The sequence below is a fragment of the Gekko japonicus genome, unplaced genomic scaffold (genome assembly GCF_001447785.1).
Source record: "Gekko japonicus isolate JY-2015 unplaced genomic scaffold, Gekko_japonicus_V1.1 scaffold5220, whole genome shotgun sequence".
NCBI classification, from domain to species: domain Eukaryota; kingdom Metazoa; phylum Chordata; class Lepidosauria; order Squamata; family Gekkonidae; genus Gekko; species Gekko japonicus.
In genome coordinates this window covers 1-11,592 of record NW_015175531.1, presented here as the reverse complement: position 1 = coordinate 11,592, position 11,592 = coordinate 1, and the positions used below count along the sequence as shown (strand labels likewise).

The 11,592-nt window shown below is 51.0% G+C and overlaps 1 protein-coding gene across 1 annotated transcript in view; it reads left to right on the top strand.

The window, feature by feature from the left end:
- The window catches only part of LOC107122887 (signal-regulatory protein gamma-like), a gene marked incomplete at its 5' end in the record, with an annotated part of 44,802 nt that extends 35,468 nt beyond the window's left edge, over positions 1–9,334 (top strand). Inside the window, 2 exons of the mRNA XM_015426025.1 lie at positions 687–726; positions 9,098–9,334. Of these exons, the coding sequence (XP_015281511.1) occupies positions 687–726; positions 9,098–9,334 (277 nt within the window). The remainder of the gene's footprint in view (positions 1–686; positions 727–9,097) is intronic.
- Positions 9,335–11,592: the final 2,258 nt, after the last annotated feature.

The following is an 11,592-nucleotide window of genomic DNA, read 5'->3' as shown; positions in this document are numbered from 1 at the left end:
CTGTTGGTCTATTGTTATTCTGCTCCAAGCTCGCCCTGTCTCTGGCAGCACAGTCCTACACCTTGATTGGTTACTGCCAGAATCCTGTTGGTCTACTGTTATTCGGCTCCAAGCTCGCCCTGTCTCTGGCAGCACCGTCCTACACCTTGATTGGTTACTGCCAGAATCCTGTTGGTCTATTGTCATTCGGCTCCAAGCTCGCCCTGTCTCTGGCAGCACGGTCCTGCAATGTTTCAGTCACAATACATAACGCCTACCCAGCTCCTTCAACCTTTCCTCGTAGGGCTTGGTCTCCAGACCCCCTCGCCATCTTCGTTGCCCTCCTCTGGACACGTTCCAGCTTGTCGATATCCCCCTTAAATTGTGGTGCCCAAAACTGAACGCGATCACTGGTTGCAGCCGGTCCGGTCCGTGCAGTTCTGCTGTGAGCCTCTGCCATCTGCAGAGGGATCCGGAGCCCATCCAGTTACTTAGAATAGAGAGGCACAGGAAACCCTCTTGCGAGGGAAAACCCAGGCTGAGTAATGACAGCGAGTTGTTGTCAGTTGTTGTCATTATCACACATTACCCCTCGCAGAGCCAAGAGGGCTTGGCACGGCCTAGCAAGCAAACAGTGCCAGGACTTTTACGCAACGGGTAAGAGCTAAAGCAAAAGCAAGCTGATTTTCATTCTTCTTCCTCTTTAGGTTAAATGAGTCTGAGAAGGCTTCCGGGGGCACAAATCAGGTACGTCCTACGAATTTCTTGGAAGACAAAGCCGAGGCGAGAACTGTTAGCCTGCGAGAGTTTGCTTACCTTGTTCGGAATATTTATTTACCATATTTACCATCCAATCGCCATGTCAGATTGCACAGGGTGGCCATTGAAATTCATAAACATAAGCTGGGCTTTTTTGTGTAGAAAAAGCCCAGCAGGAACTCATTAGCATAATAGGCCACACCCAACAGCAGGAACTCATTAGCATATTAAGCCACACCCCTGACATCACAGTGCATTAGCATATTAGACCACACCCCCATGTTACCACACTCACCTTTTGCTTCTTATTCTGTTTACCTTGTTTGTTGTCAAAACCCTGGGGGGTTTTTTGTAGCAGGGACTCCTTTGCATGTTAGGCCACACACCCCTAATGTAGCCAATCCTAATGAGTTTCTGCTGTTAGGTGTGGCCTATTATGTTTTTTTTTTCCTGCTGGGCGTGGCCAACTCAGGAGCCAACCGGAACTCCGTTCCTGTGCGTTCCTGCCCAAAAATAGCCCTGAACATAAGTACCATTTCCACAGGAAAGAAGAGAGTTTAAAAAAATAAAAGTAGGGCATGGTTTCCAGTCTTGAAAAACACAAAATGCTCTGCATCTTACAACAGTACTACAGATAAGATTAGAATGCATATGCAATCCATATGCAAAAGAACTTCCTCAGGAAAGCTCCTCCATTAGCATGTTCACAGCCTGAGGAACTCCTACAAGATAATGACTCAGCCCTACCCCACCTTCCCGAGTAGATATAAATTACCTGCCTACCATTTTTCTTCTCCTCAACTTGACACAGAGAGTCCTCCGTCGTTCTGTGTTATACCTCTGAGGATGCCAGTCACAGCTGCTGGCGAAACACCAGGTACCACAATGCCAAGACCATGGCCACACAGCCCGGGAAATCAACAACAACTAGTTTATTTACTCGTTTGTTTTTAAAGCATTTGTATCACGTCTCTTCCTGTGGCTCAATATCATGGATTCGCCTTGGTTGTGAATCGACGACACACGGTAACAGTGAAGGCTGTATTGATCATAACCGGTTTCTTGAGATCTGGGGTCAGCCGGAGGTCACTGTGCGCTTGCAGAGAACTCTCAGCTCCACCTGCATGGGAAATGAATTGCTTAGAGGAGAAGGATGGTGTTCGGAGTCCCGTGGCGAGTGGGGAGATCCTTCGTCACAACAACAGTAGCATTTGTATATGATCTTCCAAGTGTAACATCGCAAGACTTATATAGATAATATAGCATCCAGTGCAATTTCGATGAGAAATTGGGGAGAGGGATTCTTTCAGGTCAGGCCCGTAGCTACAGTGGGGCATTTCGGGGCCTGGCCCCCCGACTTGCTGCCAAGGCCCCACAACTTCCATCAAGTCCTCCGGCCCCCCCCCCAGCTCTCTGGGCCACCTGGAGGACTCCCCACCGCCTCCCCTTCCCCAAGCACAGCTTGCTTCCCCGTGTAGACAGGCAGAGTGCGAACACCGCAAAAGTGAGTTTTTTAAATTTTTATTTTATTTTGTGATGTCATTGCCCCCTATTTAAAGGCCCCCTGAATTATAAAATCCTGGCTACAGGACTGTTTCAGGTGCCTGTTCTCTTCCGTGGACTCGCATGGGAGAAATGCCCAGTGGACTGTTCCCCAAGCAACATTCCCTCTAAATTGAGTTAGTGTGAGCTAGCACAACAAAAGTCCGCATGGTCAAAGCAATGGTATTCCCAGTAGTCGTGTATGGCTGCGAGAGCTGGACTATAAGGAAGGCCGAGCGCCGAAGAATAGATTCTTTTGAACTATGGTGCTGGAGAAGACTCTGGAGAGTCCCTTGGACTGCAAGAAGATCAAATCAGTCAATCCTAAAAGAAATCAACCCTGACTGTTCCCTGGAAGGCCAGATAATGAAACTGAAGCTCAAATACTTTGGCCACCCAATGAGAAGGGAGCACTCCCTGGAGAAGACCCTGATGCTGGGAAAGGTTGAAGGTCAAAGAAGACGGGGACGGCAAAGGATGAGATGGTTAGACAGTGTCATAGATGCAACAAGCATGAAGTTGAGCAAACTTCAGAGGACGGCGGAAGACCGGAAGGCCTGGCGTGATCTGGTCCATGGGGTCGGACTCGACTGTGCGACTGAACAACACACATTTTTGTGTTTGCTCAGGAAGGATGGCTCCAGAGCAAACTGATTCATGCAGCAGCTATATCGCCCGCGCTCACAACTTTCATGCCAGCAGCTCACACAGTAGAACTCTTGCTCACAAGACTCCACATCTTAAAGGGAGCATTGGCCCCAAGTCCTGCTAAGAAGAGGAGATAGGCCAGGAAAACATTTCTGGGCCACAAATTCCTTCCTTCTCCCTCCCTCCCTCCCGCCACAACCACTCATCAGACTTCCGAGAGATTGTGTGAAACTTTCCAGACACTTCCCTCTTGACGATTAGGCATCGAAACAAGCTTTGCTAATTGAATATCGGGTCTTTTTTTTCCCCCTCCCCTCGGGATTGCAATCGATCCAGAGGGGAGGATGGAAGGGGGTGTGCCCTTTCGAGAAGAACGCCGGCCGGCTGCAGCGACAACAACAAGAATTATTTTTCTTTCTCTCGCAAAAATGCCGCTTGCCTTTGAAAAGGCCCAGCTGCACAGCAGCCTAGCACAGTTTATTTTTAGAGGTAGGCTTTTGTGAAGTGCGATTGTGTGATTCTGCTGAGCAAACCCAGCTCCGCACACCCGGGTGGGGCTGGCTCTTCCACTCGCGTATCGGCACAGCTGTCCTGGAACTGGGACAACGTCATCCCTCGGAGACAATAGAGGAGTGATGTGTAGTTTTTAATCTGTGCTGCCAGGACCATCAGCCCGCGGCTGTAGAAAAGAGCCAGAGTCCAGGAGCACCTTAAAGGCTAACCAAATTTGTGGCAGGGGAGGAGCTTTCGTGAGTCACGGCTCATCCCGTCATAAATTTTTGTTAGCCTTCAAGGTGCTTTTGTTAGCCTTCAAGGAGTCTTGCTCTTTTCTGGCACTTTGTTGTTGTTCAGTTGCACAGTGGAGTCCGACTCTTCGCGACCCCATGGACCAGATCACGCCAGGCCCTCCTGTCTTCCGCTGTCCTCTGAAGCTTGCTCAATTTCATGTTCGTTGCATCTATGACACTGTCTAACCATCTCATCCTTTGCCGTCCCCGTCTTCTTTGACCTTCAATCTTTCCCAGCATCAGGGTCTTCTCCAGTGAGGGCTCCCTTCTCAGTGGGTGGCCAAAGTATTTGAGCTTCAGTTTCAGTATCTGGCCTTCCAGGGAACCGTCAGGGTTGATTTCTTTTAGGATTGACTGATTTGATCTTCTTGCAGTCCAAGGGACTCTCAAGAGTCTTCTCCAGCACCATAGTTCAAAAGAAGCTATTCTTCGGTGCTCGGCCTTCCTTACGGTCCAACTCTCGCAGCCATACATGACTACTTGGAATACCATTGCTTTGACCATGCGGACTTTTGTTGGCAGGGTGATGTCTAGTTCCTCTACCTCTTCAAAACCCAGCTTGTACTTCTGGCAGTTCTCTATCCACGTACTGTTGAAGCCTAGCTTGTAGGATCCTGAGCATGACCTTGCTAGCGTGTGATATGAGTGCAACTGTGCGATAGTTTGAACATTCCTTGGCATTTTTCCAGCACTACAGACAGACTAACATGGTGACCCATCTTGATCCAGCTCGCTGCGGTGTGTGTGGAGTGGCTGTTCGGACTCTGCACCATCCGCAGCGATCCAAGACTCGCAAATGAGGGGGGGTCTTTCCCCGTTTTCATTTGGACCAAGTTTGCACAAGCAGCTCATGTATGAAGTTGTGGTGAGGAGACAGTGTTGCTGGCACAAGGAAGAAGAAGAGGAGGAGGAGGAGGAGGAGATTGGATTTCTACCCCGCCCTTCACTCGGAGTCTCAGACCAGTTTCCCACAAGCAGCTGAGCCGCCCTCGCTCTTCCCTTTTCCCTGATTGTATCCATCAATTTCCCACTACTTGCTGCACAGCCGCATTTTGACCTGCAGCATCCCCCGATTTCCCCCGCGTCTTCTAGATCAGTGATGGCGAACCTTTTAGAGACCGCGTGCCCAAACTGCGACCCAAAACCCACTTTTTTATCGCAAAGTGCCAACACGGCAATTTAACCTGAATACTGAGGTTTTACTTTCGAAAAAACAACTCACACATTAACTTAAGATGATCCAAACAAAGTAAGGAAAGTAATCCCAAATGCTTTCATTTACTTAAAATTATTTGGCAGAGAATTCGACACTTTAATGATGGTCTGGGCCTGGCTGGGGCGATGGCACGCGTGCCCACAGAGAGGGCTCTGAGTGCCACCTCTGGCACCCGTGCCATAGGTTCGCCACCACTGTTCTAGATCCTTGTTTTTTGAGATTGAGAAGATGCAGGGAGAAATCAGGGGATGCTGCAGGTCAAAATGTGGCTGTGCAGCAAGTAGTGGGAAATTGATGGATACAATTGGGGGAAGGGAAAAGTGAGGGCAGTGCAGGTGCTTGTGGGAAATTGGTCCCTGAGTGGCTTACAAACTCCTTTCGCTTCCCCTCCCCACAACAGACACCCTGTGAGGTAGGTGGGGCTGAGAGAGCTCTGAGAGAACTGCCCTGGAGAGAAGTAGCTCTGAGAGAACTATGGCTTGCCCAAGGTCATCCAGCAGGTGCAAGTGGAGGAGTAGGGAATCAAACCTGGTTCTCCCAGATTAAAGTCCACACTTAACCACTACACCAAACTGGCTCTCAAGCCTAGCAACAGGTGGGAGACTCACAACTGCTGGATGGAGGCATCGCTGATGACGTAATGATGTCACCGGCAAACCGCTGACCTCACATCTGGCATGACCGCTAATGACATCAGCATGTCACCGGGCACACTCCAGCATTTGGCCAGAACTCTGTGATTGAACTCGATGGCCGCCCCCACATTTCCCCACTCTTTTTCTTCCACCATCCAGCTGAGCAGCTGGGGGGAAGGGGAGGAGATCCCCCCACCCCAGCGGGAACTTGGCAACCTCATGTTGGAGGTCAGGTTGCCAACTTCTAAACTGGTCCCTGTAGCTGTCCCTGTAATATCAGTTTGACCGAAGAGCCATGATCAGGTAACGTTAGTGCACTTCATGCCAGAAAAAGCTTCAGCTGCCCATTTCTACTGATTAAACCTCTACGAAAGGATGAGGAGGGGTTTTTTTTATAACCTGCCAGTTGTCAGCCCCTCTGTGGAAGAGACCATGAGGGATTTCCCATTACCTTTTTAAACTGCACAGTTTCCGTTATTGGCTCGTCATGGAGGAAACCAGTACATGGACGGCTGTTTCACACAGCATTTCCCTTCCGGTAAGCCGCCGTCTCTGAAGCGCTCTGGCCACTCCAAACTGTGCCACTTTCGTTTCCCGCCATTTTCCCCCTGTGCGCACCATCTCCCTGAGCGGGGTTTTTTTTTTAAGGTTCTACTGGGAGCGTTATGACGCTGAGTTGACCTCCTGTTTCAGCATCATAGCGCTCCCAATCAGGTCTTTTTTTGTAGAAAAAGCCCAGCAGGAACTCATTAGTATAATAGGCCATACCCAACAGCAGGAACTAATTAGCATATTAGGCCACATCCCTGACAGCACATATCATTTGCATATTAGGCCACACCCGCGTGTTACCAGTAGTATGGTCACCCAGCCACACCCACCTTTTGCTTCTTATTCTCTTAACCTTGTTTGTTGTCAAAGCCCAGGGCCTTTTTTTGGAGCAGGAACTCCTTTGCATGTTAGGCCACACACCCCTAATTGTAGCCAATCCTAATTTATTTATTTATTTATGCTTTCGGCTTGTATCCCGCTCAAACCCCAAGGGGTCTCTGAGCGGCTTACAGTTACTCTTTATCCCTATCTATGGCCACACATAGTCAGGGGTGGGGACTGCCCTACCAGCGCCCAGTGGAGGGACTTGCTGTTCTTCGGCTTATTGTCGGCTCGGCTTTCGGTTTGGCTCCTCTTTCTTCTCCTTCCGGTGGTCTTCGGCGTCGGCTGTATTCGGCGGACCCATGAGTTCCTGCTGTTGGGTGTGGCCTATTATGCTAATGGGTTCCTGCTGGGCGTGGCCAACTTGGGAGCCAGCCGGAACTCCTTTCCTGTGCGTTCCTGCCCAAAAATAGCCCTGCTCCCAATAGAATATTTTTAAAAAGAGAGAGGAGAGATTGCACGCCGGGGGGCAAAAGGGCGCGAAAAAGCCGTCACTGGAGCTTACACAGCCCACTGTAGCGATTCAGATCCGGAAGAAGGGATTGAAGACCTGAGGAAAGCAGTTTTTTGTCAACAACGCCTCAGGCACGCTTCCCAAACGGGAGACAATCGGCATTGTATGAACAGTTAAATATATTCCGTTAACAGCCGGTTACTAAAATGGGTCTGTCTGAAACGACAGGGAAAAAACCCTTTAGTAATTAGTTCCTGAAACAGAACAGAGAGGCTGTCTGAAATCCTTTCTTGTCTGAGCGCTCCTCCAGTGGGGAAAGCACTGCATCTGGAAAACTGGTATCTCCGGGGGAAAGCCGAGAGAGAAGAGAGATTGGGTTTATACCCCGCCCTTCACTACCCAAAGATGTCTCGGAGCGGCTTACAAACTCCTTTCCCTTCCCCTCCCCACAACAGACACCCTGTGAGGTCGGCGGGGCTGAGAGAGCTCTGACAGAAGCTGCTCATTTTCAAGGACAGCTCTGACAGAACTACGGCTTGCCCAAGGTCATCCAGCAGCTGCAAGTGGAGGAGTGGGGAATCAAACCCGGTTCTCCCAGCTTAGAGTCCGCGCACTTAACCACGACACCAAACTGGCTCTCAGAAGCCCTCTCTCCAGTGCCTATGTTTTCTATAGGGTTGCCAGCCCCCAGGTGGGAGTGGGGGGGATCTCCCAATTTCATGGGCTCCTGCCCGCCACCAGCCAACTGACTGGTGGGGGAAGCCCCACCCCCAACAGCCACAACCCGGTACAACATTCCTGACGTGATGACCTCACACAGAAGTGACATCATCACACTGGAGGCATCATATAAAGTGACGTTGCCCCATTCCCCACTCCTGAAAAGCTCCTCCCACCCCCCGCCAGCAAGAGGTAAGCACCTCGCACAACCCTAGTTTTCTATATGAAGAGGTGTGTATATAAACTAGGAAGAAGGTCCGTTGCAGAGACAAATGCAATGAGCTCTAGCTGGGCCACTGCCTGCCAGCCCCCCCTCGGGATGTGCGTTCCTGCCCAAAAATAGCCCTGCTCCCAATAGAATATTTTTAAAAAGAGAGAGGAGAGATTGCACGCCGGGGGGCAAAAGGGCGCGAAAAAGCCGTCACTGGAGCTTACACAGCCCACTGTAGCGATTCAGATCCGGAAGAAGGGATTGAAGACCTGAGGAAAGCAGTTTTTTGTCAACAACGCCTCAGGCACGCTTCCCAAACGGGAGACAATCGGCATTGTATGAACAGTTAAATATATTCCGTTAACAGCCGGTTACTAAAATGGGTCTGTCTGAAACGACAGGGAAAAAACCCTTTAGTAATTAGTTCCTGAAACAGAACAGAGAGGCTGTCTGCGTCTCAGTTCTCTTTTGGGGGGGTTGATCGTCCACAGCGCCCGACAGCAACGCCGCGCCTCGCAAACACCCCCGGATCTCCTGGTAGGCTCAGGCTCGTTCCGGCTCAGGCTCGTTTCGGGGGCAGGCCCACGATAGTCTCTGGCTGCAGGCCCAGGAGCTCCGGTCGGCCAGTCCGGCTCCGCCCGACTCGGTTTCTCTTTGGGGGGGTTGGTCGTCCACGGTGCCCGACAAGCAACCTCGCGCCTCGTAAACACCCCCAGACCTCCAGGTAGGCTCAGGCTCATCTCGTGGCATGCCCCGGCTGGGTAGTTGTTACAGTTGCCACTTTTTTGATCTTTTTTCGATCTTTTTCGGCTTCTCGGTGCCTCCAGCCTCTATGTGCTGTTGCTGGACCCCTACAGGATAGTTTTGCCAGCCCCCAGGTGGGATGGGGGGATCTCCCAATTTCATGGGCTCCTGCCCGCCACCAGCCAACTGACTGGTGGGGGAAGCCCCACCCCCAACAGCCACAACCCGGTACAACATTCCTGACGTGATGACCTCACACAGAAGTGACATCATCACACTGGAGGCATCATATGAAGTGACGTTGCCCCATTCCCCACTCCTGAAAAGCTCCTCCCACCCCCCGCCAGCAAGAGGTAAGCACCTCGCACAACCCTAGTTTTCTATATGAAGAGGTGTGTATATAAACTAGGAAGAAGGTCCGTTGCAGAGACAAATGCAATGAGCTCTAGCTGGGCCACTGCCTGCCAGCCCCCCCTCGGGAGAAGGGGTGGCGGCGGCCTCGTCCCCCAGGCCCAGCGGTGGGTAGAGCACAGCCGCTCCGCCAGCACCTGCATCCCAGCTCCCTCCACCGGGGTCAGACAGGAGGAGGGTCTTGGCATGGCAGCGGGCCCGCATCAGGGAGACCTCTCGGTGTGTTCGGTGCTGGTGGTGGTGGCGGGGCGCAGCGTGGAGCAGCGTCAGAGTCGCCTCGGCTGCCCCGGATGACGACAACAGCAGCAGTCGCCGCCCTGCTGTCTCGACCATGGCATTTCTGAATGTGTGTGGCTCTTGCGCCTCTTCTCCACTTCTCCCAGTGGGCCTGCTCCCCCTCCAGCCGCTGGAGCACCCGTCCCCTCGGGTGACTCAGAGCACAGTGACCCAGAGACGCTGCCGGCCACCTCGCCGCCTCTGTGGGCGGGACGGAGGCAAGGGAGCCAGCCAATGCAGCCAGGGGATCCTTCAGAGTGGCAGGTGCGAGAGCCAAAGGCTGCGGGAGCATTTGCAGGAGGGACACCAAAACTCTTTTATATATAAGGAGAGATGATACCAACAGGGCTTTTTTGTGCGCCGGTGTACACTGGGACAGTGTACGGATGCTCCTTTCTGACTGGCCTCTTCACAAAGAGGCTGGACTAAGAACGTGGCAGATGAGACTGCCGAGAAGGCGTAACGCGAGTCGATCATCTGCCCGGCCACCTTCTCTGCCAACTATTTAGCAGTGGCCGGCTGAGAAAGTGGCAGGCAGATTATATTCTCTGTTGTGCCCGCTGTTAATGTCATCGGCGGGCGCTATGGAGCATATCGGCTGTCTTGTTCCCTTCTCTGCAGTCCCACCTACTATCTTCTTGGCTGGCTTCTTCACAAAGAAAGCACTTTACTGTGTATGTAAAAAAAGCACCGGGTATCTATGTGGGGAATATTCAGTCACGATCCCCGGCTTGTTTTCTGAAGTAGCAAAAGGCTTATCACATAATCAGTTCTTTCTTTCTTTCCTTCCATAAGACATAAGAGACTGGAAGCCACTTTGTAGACTTCAGCATCCTCCGTGAGAGGCTGTCCCCCCTAATGTGATTTTGGACAGCTAATTAAGCCTTCCCGAAGCTCGGAGACCCCGCTTCCTGACCCCTGCGTTTAAAATGAAAAGCAACACTCCTGCCACACTTCACAAGAAATGGTGTCCGTGGCTTGCCAGGCACAACAATTATCTCAGGGCAGGAAAAAGTTATTTATGAAGCGGCACAAAGGGATTGACTCGGAACTTAGGGGAGGGAGCGCTCTCTGGGATACACAGACCCCAAGCGGTGCATGTGCAAACGACGGGAGAAAGAGCAGAGAGCTTTCCGCAGCATGGAGTCCTACTCAGTGTGCATGTCTCCATCCAGGAGTCCATTGTTTTGTTTGCTGAACTAAGGCTCACCAGATACCTGATCTGTTGAGCCAGCGTGGTGTAGTGGTTAACAGCCGGACGGACTCTGATCTGGAGCCCCGGGTTTGATTCCCCAGTCCTCCACATGCAGCCAGCTGGGTGACCTTGGGCTAGTCCCAGTTCTCTCAGAGCTCTCTCAGCCCCACCAACCTCAGAAGGTGTCTGTTGTGAGGAGAGGAAGGAAAGCAGAAGAAGAAGAAGAAGAAGAGATTGGATTTATACCCCACCCTTCACTCTGAGTCTCAGAATGGCTTACAAACTCCTTTCCCTTCCCCTCCCCACAACAGACCCCCTGTGAGGTAGGTGGGGCTGGGAGAGTTCTTTCGAGAACTGCTCTTTCAAGAACAGCTCTGACAGAACTATGGCTTGCCCAAGGTCATCCAGCAACTGCAAGTGGAGGAGTGGGGACTCAAACCTGGTTCTCCCAGATTAGAGTTCGCGCACTTAACCACTACACCAAGCATTTGTAAGCCATTTTGAGATTCCTTAAGGTAAAGAAAAGCGGGGTATAAAACCCTACTCCTCTTCTTGTTGTTGTTTCTGCTGGTTCTTTGGTCTGCTTTTAGGAGGCCATCCTGCTAGCCAGCCCATAAGATCCAGGATAGTGGTGGAAAATGTCATTAAGCCACAGCTGATTTATGGAGACCCGGTAGGATTTTGAAGGGCGGAAGTGAACAGAGGTGGTTTGCCATTGCCTACCTCTGCGTAACAACCCTGGACTTCCTTGGTGGTCTCCTGTCCAAGTACTAACCAGACCAAGCGAAGAGAGAACCATGGAAACAACTATAACAAATAAAAGTAAACCGTGATGGATTGACTAATAATGATTGCTAAATCTTATATAAAGCATCTCTTATCCAATGCTGTGCCCAATTACTTGTCAGCATCTTTTTTTGGTACCATATATAGTTATGCCAACCTGACATCAAATCATGGCCTTCAAGTTTAAGTAATCTATTATTCTCTAAATTAATCCAATCCTTAATCCAACCCATTGTAGTAGCCTTATAATACAATGTCCAATCCGATAGTGCCAAACCCCCTCTTTTCATAGTAT